Below are 12589 nucleotides of genomic sequence, written 5' to 3' on the forward strand. Positions count from 1 at the left end.
GGCAAGACGGGTATGTTGAACATTCCACTTCTGCTCAACTCTCATTATCAAGAAGTTATAAGACTTCAAAGCAATCTAGCTTGGCGGCCATGTGCTCTGTGCTATATAACAAGCTGAGGTCAGGCCAGGCGTAGTGGCTCACCCTTGTAAGCCCAGCACTTTCGGAGGCTGAGGTGGGTGGATCATGAGGTCAGGAGTTCAAGACCAGCCTGGTCAACATAGTGAAACCCCGTCTCTACTAAAAATACAAAAATTAACTGGGCGTGGTGGCAGATGCCTGTAATCCCAGCTACTTGAGAGGCTGAGGCAGGAGAATCGCTTGAACTGGGAGATGGAGGTTGCACTGAGCCCAGATCTCACCACTGCATCTCAAAAAAAAAAAGAAGCTGAGGTCAGTACTGGGGACAATATTCTGAGCTTAGTAAAACTGAGAGTGTTGAATCAACTTAGATTAATGTAGCTAATTGGTAAATTCTGATCTTTGTGGTAGGGCTTGCTTCTACTTGTTTATATTAAAAATGTAATGCACAACTTAGGCTGGGCATGGTGGCTCACGCCTGTTATTCCAGCATTTTAAGAGGCCAAGGCAGGTGGATCACTTGTGCTCAGGAGTTTGAGACCAGCCTGAGCAACATGGCAAAATCCCATCTCTGCAAAAAATACAAAAATTAGCTGGGCATGGTGGCACATACCTGTAGTCCCAGCTACAGGTATGTGCCACCATGGAGTAAACACTTGCAACCAACCCCATGGTGACATCATCAAAACTTATGTTCATACTGAGGAAGATGAAATTTTATTCCTCATCTACCTTATACAACAGGTTGACCTCCAAATTCTTGGTTTTGCCCAGATGAATCACAGCCCAGACTCTAAACCAGTTAAGCTGAGGTGGGAGGAGCCCTTGAGCCCAGGAGGCAGAAGTTGCAGTGAGCTGAGATCGTGCCACTGCACTCCAGCCTGGATGACAGCACAAGACCCTGTCTCAAAAAAAAAAAAGCAGAACTTAAACATAAAATGTCTATATAATGCTAACCAATTAAATTCCAGAGTCTAGGCCTAAAAATGCACATCTTTATAATAAACAAAAAGAGACCAAGATAGAGGTGAAGGAGATGTCCCTTTACAGCAATAGAGGAAGAGTTATAGTCCTATTTTGTTGAACTACCTCAAGGAATCTACTTTGATGAGGTGTTAAATTAAGAATATTCATAAGAACATCAATCTTGTTTTCCTGTGCAATATGAAAACTTGTGAATATTTATAAGCTAGCAACTTGTTCTTCTCTGTTCTTGGAGGTATAATTTGAACAACAGGGCCTTGTAAAACTAAGACTTTTGAAACTGTTATATGCTGCAAAGATAACTTTCAAAGAAAAGTCTGATTAGTTGTCTGCTAGATTGTTACCTTGGTAATAACACTAATTTACATGTCTGAATTCCTAAACAACCTAAAAACTTTTATCTTTCCTCTGTAAAGTCGAAGAGGATCATTGGCACATTTCTCTTTTCCCATGTATTTAATAGAGAGAAACAAATTCCTGTTACACTGGTTGATTTCTTATCTTAATAAAGATTTAACAAAGGAAATTGCCTTTGTGTGTGTGTGAAACTTTAATATCTAATATCCTTATCTTTGGGAATTTATGTAATTCTTTTTCTCAAGTTATTTAACATAGTTTTTCTTTTTTCTACATAGACTGTCCTTCATCTAGTTGGATTCAGTTCCAAGACAGTTGTTACATTTTTCTCCAAGAAGCCATCAACGTAGAAAGCATAGAGGATGTCAGAAATCAGTGTATGGACCATGGTAAAAGGCTTATTCTTTTTTGTTTATTTTTTCACAAATTAGTAAATAACATTCATTAATTTCTTTAAAAATTTATTTTGTCACATGTCACTTTTAACTGGGCCCTGAGATTTAATATACAACTTTTATTTGACAACACACAAGCTACAGGCAGTGGAATTGGGTATATATTTAATCCTGGAGTTGGAAGACAGGTGTTGGATAATACTGTCCAAAGCCGGGTCTATTTAACATGCATATCCTATGCCAGGCACTGTTCTTAAGCACAGCATATACTTTACTTGGCTTTAATTATCATAACAAACCTATCAAGTAGTGTATTATTATCATTTTATTGAGAGATGAAAATTAACTTAGGTTCAAGGTTACACAGGAAATAATTGACAAAGCCAGGATTTTAACCCAGGTTTGTTGGATTTTAGGCTTAGAGTTCTTAATCACTTAGTTCTTCTGCCTGGAAAGTGCTGAAGTCAGATTACATGGGACATGAATTAAGACTGTAGTAAAGAAGAGTACATTAAGGAATAATTATAAAAAAGCTGTTTGCTACACCATACTCTCAGTGTTCTCTAGGAAATAGATTTATAACTTCACATTCTAAAATATTTTAAATAAAAATGTCTTTTTTTCTTGAGACAGGATCTTGCTCTGTCACCCAGGCTTGAGTGCAGTGGCGTGATCATAGCTTACTACAGCCTTGAGCTCCTGGGTTCAAGTGATCCTCCCATGTCAGCCCCTTGAATAGACAGGATTACAGGCATGCACTAGCTATTTTGTTTGTTTATAGAGACAGGGTTTCACTAGGTTACCCAGACTGGTCTGAAACTCCTGGCCTCAAGTGATCCTCTTGCCTTGGCCTTCCAAGTTGCTGGGATTACAGGTGTGAGCCACTGCATCCAACCAAAAAAAGTCATTTTTTAAAAACTGTGCTTGGATGCTATTTATATATTTATGGGCTATTTTGGGCTATTGGGCCCAAAATGTATCCTTTCGTTGAGCCTCTAATTATTGTGACACTTGTTAGCTCAAACTAAAACTGTGATGTGACTAGCATCTTTTTCAACCCAAATATCTAACCTGGTGATATGAGAGTCCTGATTCTTTAAAAGTGCTTTTTATTATTGTTATATTCTTCAACAATATAACATTTGGAAGACTGTATGAAATTGTATTAGGGATACCTTAATCAAAATCATATACATTTATTATAGGAGGAATAAATGTAAACACAAAAGTTATTTAATCTTATTAAAGTGCCACATAGTACTTAATACATATATGTTGTTTCCCTTTGAAAAAGTCTTACCTGAACATTGACTGTGTGAAAACAAGATGAAATTTCCAACATGCCAATATGGTTTTATTTCAAGGCAGTTGAAATAAAACAATAGCAATTTTGTTGGTCTTAAAAGATTTTTAAAACAAGTTTTCTCCTGCGAGTATTTTCTTTCTTTCTTTCCTTCTTTCTTTTTTCCTTTCTTTCTTTCTTTCTTCTTTCTTTCTCTTTCTTTTTCTCCTTCCTTCCTTCCTTCCTTCCTTCCTTCCTTCCTTCTTTCTTTTCTTTCTCTTCTCTTCTCTCTTTTTCTTTCTCTTTTTCTTTTTCCTCTTCAACGGAGTCTCAGTTTGTTGCCTAGGCTGGAGTGCAGTGGGACGATCTCAGCTCACTGCAACTTCTACTTCCTGGGTTCAAGCAATTCTCCTGCCTCAGCCTCCTGAGTAGCTGGGATTACAAGCATGCACTAGTAGGCACAGCTAATGTTTTTTGTGTTGTTTTGGTAGCGACAGGGTTTTGTCATGTTGGCCAGGCTGGTCTCAAACTCCTGACCTCGGGTGATCCACCCGCCTTAACCTCCCAAAGTGCTGGGATTACAGGCGTGAGCCACTATGCCTGGCCCCTACAACTATTTTCTATCCCTTCAAAAAAAAAAAACCTCAATTTATATTAGGTATACTGAGACATAAACATAATTTCAATGACATAAATCATTAGAGACTGAAAGCCAAGGCATGTTCCTATACCCTTATTAGCTTGTATGAACTATAAGATCAAATTTTATTGTCCAGCTCTAATATATAAAAAGTTAATTATTTTTATATAGCTAGTGATTTTCACTGATTCTGGAATATGCTGACTTTTTTCTCTTTAAAATAATTTCAGGAGCAGACATGATAAGCATACATAATGAAGAAGAAAATGCTTTTATATTGGATACTTTGAAAAAGCAATGGAAAGGCTCAGATGATATCCTACTGGGCATGTTTTATGACACAGACGGTAAGCGATAGTTACCTCATGGGACGTGACTTTGTTCTTCTTTTTTTAATGTAGTCAAACTGATGGCTCTTCAATTCTCTAGTTCAAGTTGATGATTCCTGTGGCCTCTAGGTGTTACATTTTCAGTGTGCACCTATGATCGAACCACAGCTTGTTCCTGTATAGCTCAATGACTTACACAGATGAAAGCCATAGTTGATTCTTGTCTGGATTAAAATGTGGTTCTAAGGCTCGGTATTTTTGTAATATGGCATGATCGTAAAAGAGTGTCAGCAACTAATAGGCTAAGGATAGACTAAATTATCATGGTTCTATTAAATAAATGTATTTATCATCACTACAGACAAATATAAAGTATATATGTAAATATTTTCAAATGAAGTGAAATTACTAAGGTTACTACTAATATTTTAACTATTTTTCTTGACTTTTTTCCCATGAGAATATTATACATATATATTTATTTTTGCAAAAATTGGATTATCTTCAGAACCCTCTTAAATCGATAGCTTTTGATGATTTGGCTGTACACAGGATATACTTCTCCTTCTAATTTTAATCCCACAACCAAATGTTTAGACCAGACATACCTTATTAACTTTCTACCTTTAATCCTATACGCTTTTTGGCTTTGAACACCTTTTAAAACTGTCATAATGTTGAAAATATTCCTTAATTGACAGATGCAAGTTTCAAGTGGTTTGATCATTCAAATATGACATTTGATAAGTGGACAGACCAAGATGATGGTGAGGATTTAGTTGATACCTGTGCTTTTCTGCACATCAAGACAGGTGAATGGACAAAAGGAAATTGTGAAGTTTCTTCTGTGGAAGGAACACTATGCAAAACAGCTAGTAAGTATGACCGAAGGTGTTTTTCCCTTCTAGGAGGAGCAGGAAAAGTAGGGCCAGTTTTAAAATAATTTTATTTGAGATAAATGTGCCTCATTAAATAGAATAAGGCTGGGCATGGTGGCTCACACCCGCAATCCCAGCACTATGGTAGACTGAGGCACTGGATTGCTTGAGTGCAGGCATTCAAGACCAGCTTGAGCAAAAACTCATCTCTACAAAAAATACAAAAACTTGTTGGGTGTGGTGGCGTGCGCCTGTAGTCCCAAATATGTGGGAGGCTGAGGTGGGAGGATCAGTTGAGCCTGGGGGGTTGAGGCTGCAGTAAGCAGTGACTGAGTCATTGTACCCCAACCTGGGCAACAGAGCAATACTCTCTCTCTCAAAAAAAAAAAAAATAGGGAATACGACCTCCAAATGTTTTAATAGGATGGTTTACTCTCAAGTCTCTTGGAACTCAAATTGTAATTCTCTTACATTTAGGAGGTAAGGCCAGATCACATGAAATAGGCATACTTTTAGTCTATCTGCTTAGTGTTTCCAAGAGATCAAAAATTTCTTGTTGTTCAAAGGAATTATTATGATCTCTTTACATGTGAATTGAGTGAGCAGAAGTGGTGAAGAATAATCATGTATAATTCCAGAATCTTCATGTTACTTTACAAAGAATTAGATTCTCCATAGTACTAACATCCTTTGTTTAGGCAAACAAAAACTACATCATAGTTTATAATTTATTTGGAGTTAAAATATTTTCTTCTGACCCATCGGAAGATTTTTTAATGAACAGAATTATCCTGGCCCACAACAGTATTTTGATGTTATTTGTTAAAACACTACACAAAGTTTGTTGTCCTACATTTTAAAAAGTAAATGTTTTCTCATTAAAGAAACCTAAATTTTCAAAATGTGGGCTGGGCACAGTGGCTCATGCTTGTAATTCCAGCACGTTGTGAGGCTGAGGCAGCCTGGTCAACATAGCAAGACCACCGTCTCTCATCTTCACACTTGAGAAATCAGTGTGAGCCTAGCATTGTGATAAGAGTTTCTGTGAAAATATTAAGGGAAATAATAAGTTGAGCTACTGGGTTAATTAGTACAGGAAGGGTATAAGCAACATTTTTGGGGTATGGACCCGATAGCTTATTTAGCTGACCTTACTTTAGGATGTGGTGTAATAGGTAGCACGGAGAATTTTGGATTCTCAGGTAGGTTCAACTCCTTTAGTTCTAGAAATAAGAGGATTTTAACCTCTATTATTTATCAGAGTAATTCTTTTGTCAGACATATTGCCTATGTTTGGGGTGGGATGCTGGAAATTAGAACAGGCATTGAGATATTTCATATGCAGAATGCTAGTGTAAGTGGTAGGAAGTTTTTTCATAGAAGATATGTGAGTAGGTGATAGTGGAATCGAGGATATGCTGTTTAAGTTCATAAAAACAGGGCGGTTAAGGCCAGGTGTGGTGGCTCACGCCTGTAATCTAGCACTTTGGGAGGCCAAGGTGGGCAGATCACATGAGGTTGGGAGTTCGAGACAAGCCTAACCAACATGGAGAAACCCCATCACTACTAAAAATACAAAATTAGCTGGGCGTGGTGGCGCATGCCTGCAATCCCAGCTGCTTGGGAGGCTGAGGTGGGAGAATTGCTTGAACCCAGGAGGCAGAGGTTGTGGTGAGTTGACATCACACCATTGTACTCCAGCCTGGGAAACAACAGTGAAACTCTGTCTCAAAAAAAAAAAAACCAGTATGGTTACAAGGAAAGTCTGGGTAACGAAATTTGTGGTATAGAGTTCTGGCAAATATATAATGTGTAGTGCTCCTAGGAAAATGGTAGTAGTTAGGGCATTTGTTACAATAATATTCATGTATTCTGCTATCAAGAAGAGGGCAGATGAACCTGTGGCATATTCGATGTTGAAATCTGAGACTAACTCTGACTCCTTCTGTTAGATCAAAAGTGGCTTGGTTAGTTTCTGCTAGGGTGGAGATAAATCATATTATGGCTAGGGGCCATGATTGCAGGAGCAATCAGAGGAATTCTTGCGCTGTGATCAGTGCATGCAAGTTAAATGAGCCACTTACCAGTAGAACTGATAGCAGGATTATGGCTAGGATGACCTCATATGAAATTGTTTGGACTACGGCTTGTAATGCACCAATTAGTGCATAATTTGAATTGGTTGCTCATCCTGATCACAGAATAGAGTAGATGGCTAGGCTTGATGTGGCTAGTATCAATAGGAGGCCCATATTAAAATTAATTAGAGGATCTGGTATAGGGAGGGGTGTCATAAGAGGAGAGTGATAGAAATGGCGAGGGTCGGAGCAATAATAAAAAGGGTAATAGTAGATACTGAGAGTTGTAGGGTTCTTTGGTGAAAAGTTTTATTGCATCAACGAATGGTTGCAGCAGTCCTTAGGGACCTGTAATGTTAGGTCCTTTGCGTAGTTGTATATGGCCTAATATTTTTCATTCCATGAGTATAAGGAACACTATAGCGATTAGAGTGGGAATAATAAGTAGGAGAAAGTTAATTATAGGCATATTGTTAAAAAGAGGAGTTGAACCTCTGATTATATAAAGTTTTAAGTTTTATGCAATTTCCAGGTTCTGCCATCTTAACAAAACCTGTTCTTGGGTAGGGTGTGTGATGATTTGTTAGACTGAGATAGCATCATCTGTGGGGTGAGGATGCTTTATGAAATGGGCCCTATTTCTCTTGTCCTTTCATACTGGGAGAAATGTTAAATAGATAGAAACCGACCTGTATTACTCCGGTCTGAACTCAGATCACGTAGGACTTTAATCATTTAACAAACCCTTAATAGCGACTACACCATTAGGATGTCCTGATCCAACATTGAGGTCATAAACCCTATTGTCGATATGGACTCTAGAATAGGATTGTACTGTTATCCCTAGGGTAACTTATTCTGTTGATCAAATTATTGGGTCAAAGTGTGTTAACTCACTTAGATTAGTACAGTCTTAGTTTAGGTTGTTTGGAGGTTGAATTATGCTCTGAGGTCACCCCAACCAAAATTTTTAATGCAGGGACCGTAGGCTAGGGTTATAGGCTTTGTGAGTTTTAATTTTTATCCGTGAACTAGAGCTCCATAGGGTCTTCTCATTTTACTTGTTTATATCTGTCTCTTCACGGATAGGTCAGTTTCACTGATTAAGAGACAGCTGATCCCTCGTGTGGCCATTCATACAAGTCCCTATTTAGGGAACAAGTGATGATGCTTGCTACCTTTTTACGTCAGGATACTGCTGTTGAACATTTGTCACTGGGCAGGCAGTGCCTCTAATACTGGTAATGTAAAGGTGATGTTTTTACTAAACAGGCAGGGTAAAATTTGCCTAATTCCTTCTACTTTTTGTAATATTTCTTTAGAGCATACCTGTGCTGGATTAACAGTATAAATAATAGGATGCTTATTATATCACTTACTAATATTAGGCTGTTAACTGTCTGTTGAGATTCACTCAAGGTGGCTGGCAAAATATTAAGGGAAATATTAGGGAAGTTTTAAGATTATAGTCTCAAACCTTTTGGAAGGCCAAAAGGCTTTTATGAGACCAGCTGAAGGCAGCCAATTCTTATCTTAGAGCATTAGATCATAGGGTACAGATTAGGAATAATAGAAACTTCCCCAGTTAAGTCTGTTTACCCGACATCGCTTTGTCTCTACTCTGTTTACTCATGTAAACTTTGTGCTGGATGATCCTCTTAGGGGGAGGTCAAAGAGGAATTACCCGTTAATGGTATTTACTCTGGGCCCTTGAAACGAAAACCTTGTATCATTCGTAAAACCACTCTTTTAACCATGTTAATTATCCACAAGCGTATTGACTTAGAATCTCTGTTATTAAATCTATACTGAATAAATGAGAGGATGAACAGGGAGTAGTGGTCAGTTAGTTGCAATCACCCTCTGAAAGCAACTGACGACCATCCCTAGCCCACTCAAATTGCTGTATTGGGTGTGTGAGTGTATTTCATTCATCTGTCAATTAGTCAGGGTCTACAGGACAGACCTCGGCAGGTGTGATCAGTGTCTCAGGTGGTGACCCCGATGTGATCAATGCCACAGCTGGTGCCCAGGTGTGAGGAATGCCAGTGTGTTCAACATCTCAACTGTCAGTGGATTATTCCAGTCTGATGTAAGCTTATGCAATGGAGAATATCTTCATGTTACTTATATTAACATTATTGCTTCTAGTAAGTAATAGATTAATCTAATGTGATGTCAGGAGTTCAGTAGGATGATGAGAATTTAAAATAGTTAGGTGTTGAGTCTGAATGCTTTCTTAATTGGTGGTTGCTTTTGGGTCAACTATGGTGATAATATTTTTTACTCTCTGTAGGAAGGTTGTTTCCTAGGGTCTAAAGAGCTGTCCCTCTTTGGATTAACAGTTAAACTTACAGGGAGATTAAGTAATTCTGTGGGTAAGTTTAAAGTTGAACTAAGATTCTATCTTGGACAACCAGCTATCACCAGGCTTGGTAGGCTTGTCACCACTACTCATGAATCTTCCCACTATTTGCCACATAGGTGGGTGTCTTTCAGCTCTTCTTGAGTAGCTTGTCTGGTTTCAGGGGACTTGGCTGTGGTTCTCTGTGTAAAGTTATTTTCTAGTTAATGCATTATGCAGAAGTAAGGGTTTGTCTTTGCTTTTTAATGGTTTTCTTTCATCTTTCCCTTATGGTACTGTCTATTGAGCCAGGGTGAAAATTACTATTGCCTATACTTTTGTCTAAGGTGAATGGTTTGATTAAGATGGTTTAATAATATTTTTAGTGAGGTTTGGGACTAGAGTTGGCTCAAAGTGGTCAGGTCAAAGTGGATGCTTTGGGTTAAGCTACACTTTGGTTTGTCCAAGCACACTTTCCAGTACACTTACCATGTTACGACTTCTCTCCTCTATATGTGCATAGAGAGTTTTTAGTAATAGTAATTTCTAGGACAATATTTGAGGAGGGTGATGGGTGGTGTGTGTGTGTGCTTCATGGCCTTATTCAACCAAGCACTCTGCTGTTGGTTTACTGCTAAATCCTCCTTGAGCCTTTAGATTTCATAAAGGTTGTCATGAGATTATCTGGGTAAAGAAAATGTAGCCCATTTCTTGCCATCTCATAAGCTACACCTCGACCTAATGTTTTTCTGTATGTACTTGTGTTTATAGTCTTTTTAGGGTTTGCTGAAGATGACGGTGTAGAGGCTGAGGGCAGATGTGGTGAGGTATATCAGGGTTTATCAATTATAGAACAGACTCCTCTAGAGGGATATAAAGCACCGCCAAGTCCTTTGAGTTTTAAGCTGTTGCTTGTAGTATTCTAGCGAATGGTTTTGTTAATTTAACTATTAGAGTTTAGGGCTAAACATAGTGGGGTATTTAATCCCAGTTTGGGCCTTAGCTATTGTGTCTTCAGGGTATTAAAGCCACTTTCATAGTATATTTTATTTCAGCTGGAGTTTTTCACAACTTAGATGGAGTTTAGCTTTACTGAGGGCAGATCTTAAACACTCTTTACACTGAGTTTCATTAGCTTGGGTTAATCGTATGGCCACGGTGGCTGGCACAAAATTGACCAACGCTATGTATCAGTACAGCTTAGTTAAGCTTTCGTTTATTACTAAAGATTTATCACTGCTGTTTCCCATGGGGGTGTGGTTGAGCAAAGTGTTTTGAGCTGCATTTGTGTATGCTTAATACCTGCTCCTTTTGATTGGGTTGATCTAGAGGGCATTTTCACTGGGGTGGGGATGCTTGCATGTGTAATCTTACTAAGAGTTAATAGAAAGGCCAGGACCAAACCTATTTGTTTATGGGGTTGTGCAGACCCATCTAGACATTTTCAGTGTCTTGCTTTGAATAATTAAGCTACATTAACTACATAAATACTTAAGTGCAAAATTAAAATATGAGAAGGAAAGAAGTAAGTATAAATAGTCGTTTACAGTTCTGGTAATTCGGGGTCTTTAAAGTTGAATTGGCAGAGGTTTGGCTGAGAGGATTATTTATAAGTAGAATATAATTGATTTAGGATGTGATACCTGGGGTAGCACTTTCAGAGGTGTATGCTCAAGGTATTATATTAGTATTGGGGTGGAAGTTTAGTTATTGTATTTATTATATAAATGGAGCCTTAATTTAGTAGGAGGGTCTTAAGATTTTTAGGAAAATTACATCAATTGAGGGGTAGCTGTTGGGGTATTTTAAAATATGATTTCTGGGCTCTGACTCGGTTGCATTTTAGTCTCTTGTTTTTGTGGTTTGAGAAGGATACATTTACCTAGGTTGATGGTAAAGTCAGAGATGGGGGGAGGGAGGGTTGTGGATTTAATCGGAAAGTGTTTTTGAAAGTGAGTGTATGTGTGTGAGCATTTCTCTAAAAAAAAAGTTTGCTTTTTAAAAAAATGTTTCAGAATATGAATTTGGGGTGTTTGAAACATGATACAAGCAACCATTTCCCCATTTTGCATCTTTAGTATTTTCCCTTTCTACTTCCACTGTAAACTAAAACTCCATATCCTGCTCTGTTTCCTTTCTTTACATGTGGAATTATGTACATTTCTTTCTTTCTTTTTTTGAGACAGATATCACTCTGTCACTCAGGCTGGAGTGCAGTGGCACGTTTGCGGCTCACTGCAACCTCTGCCTCCCAGGTTCAAGTGATTCTCCTGCCTCAGCCTCCTGAGTAGCTGAGACTACAGGCACGTGCCACCATGTCCAGCTCATTTTGTATTTTTAGTAGAGATGGGGTTTCACCATGTTAGCCAGGATGGTCTTGATCTCCTGACCTTGTGATCCCCCCGCTTCAGCCTCCCAAAGTGCTGGGCTTACAGGCATGAGCCACCACACTGGCCTATGTACATTTACTTGCCACAGCAGGATCCTTGACTACTATTAGTTTTACAGTGATTATCAAAATATTCATCATATTTTATTGGTGGTAGTATTCAACTTCAAATATTTTTTTAAAAATTGGTTCTTTTCAGGTACCGCACCTGAGGGTGCCATTACATAAGCAAAGTTTTTAATTAAACTATAACTTTGAAACATCAGAAATGGTGAGTACATCCATACTAAGGTAGTTAGGGTCACAGTTGTTTACTTTTATGACATTTGTTTTCTAGACTCTCCAACCAGAATCCTCTTACTTCCTTTACCTCATTATTGTCTTTTCCTCAAGATCCTGTATTCTTTTCCACCAGACAAGCTAATGCATTTTGTTAGGCCTCTACATCTTTCTTTAAAAACTAAGTTCAAAACAGACAACAGAGACAATTAATGAGGCAAAGAAATAAGGATTTTAAGCTATGAATATATTGATAGTAAGCTAGTAATAAAAGGGTTTATTTTTAATGATTGTGAATGTGTTTAAAGTCAATCCTATAATAAAGCATAATTAAATTCTAATTTTTATTTTCTTTTGTCTCTTAGTCCCATACAAAAGGAAATATTTATCAGGTAAGTAATGACTTGGTATTTAAATTTTTCCCACAATTAAAAATGTATCAAAATTCTGGCATATTAAAATACTATTACAGACCCCTTTTAAAAATTACATAATATAAAGTAGAACAATTTTTATAAGAATATAGAAGGGTCTCTTAGCTTAGTAATAAGACTC

At 37.8% G+C, this 12589-nt stretch overlaps 1 protein-coding gene across 2 annotated transcripts in view; it reads left to right on the plus strand.

Moving 5' to 3' along the window:
- Positions 1–12589, plus strand: part of LY75 (lymphocyte antigen 75) — a 138501-nt gene that overhangs the window by 116259 nt on the left and 9653 nt on the right. For both annotated transcript variants that reach the window (XM_012454847.2, XM_012454846.2), the window contains 4 exons: positions 1699–1809; positions 3968–4084; positions 4768–4941; positions 12400–12426. In XM_012454847.2, coding sequence (XP_012310270.1) covers positions 1699–1809; positions 3968–4084; positions 4768–4941; positions 12400–12426 — 429 coding nt within the window. The remainder of the gene's footprint in view (positions 1–1698; positions 1810–3967; positions 4085–4767; positions 4942–12399; positions 12427–12589) is intronic.

The sequence above is a fragment of the Aotus nancymaae genome, unplaced genomic scaffold (assembly GCF_030222135.1).
Source record: "Aotus nancymaae isolate 86718 unplaced genomic scaffold, 86718_ANA_hifiasm-v0.15.2.pri h1tg000029l, whole genome shotgun sequence".
Taxonomy (NCBI): Eukaryota; Metazoa; Chordata; class Mammalia; order Primates; family Aotidae; genus Aotus; species Aotus nancymaae.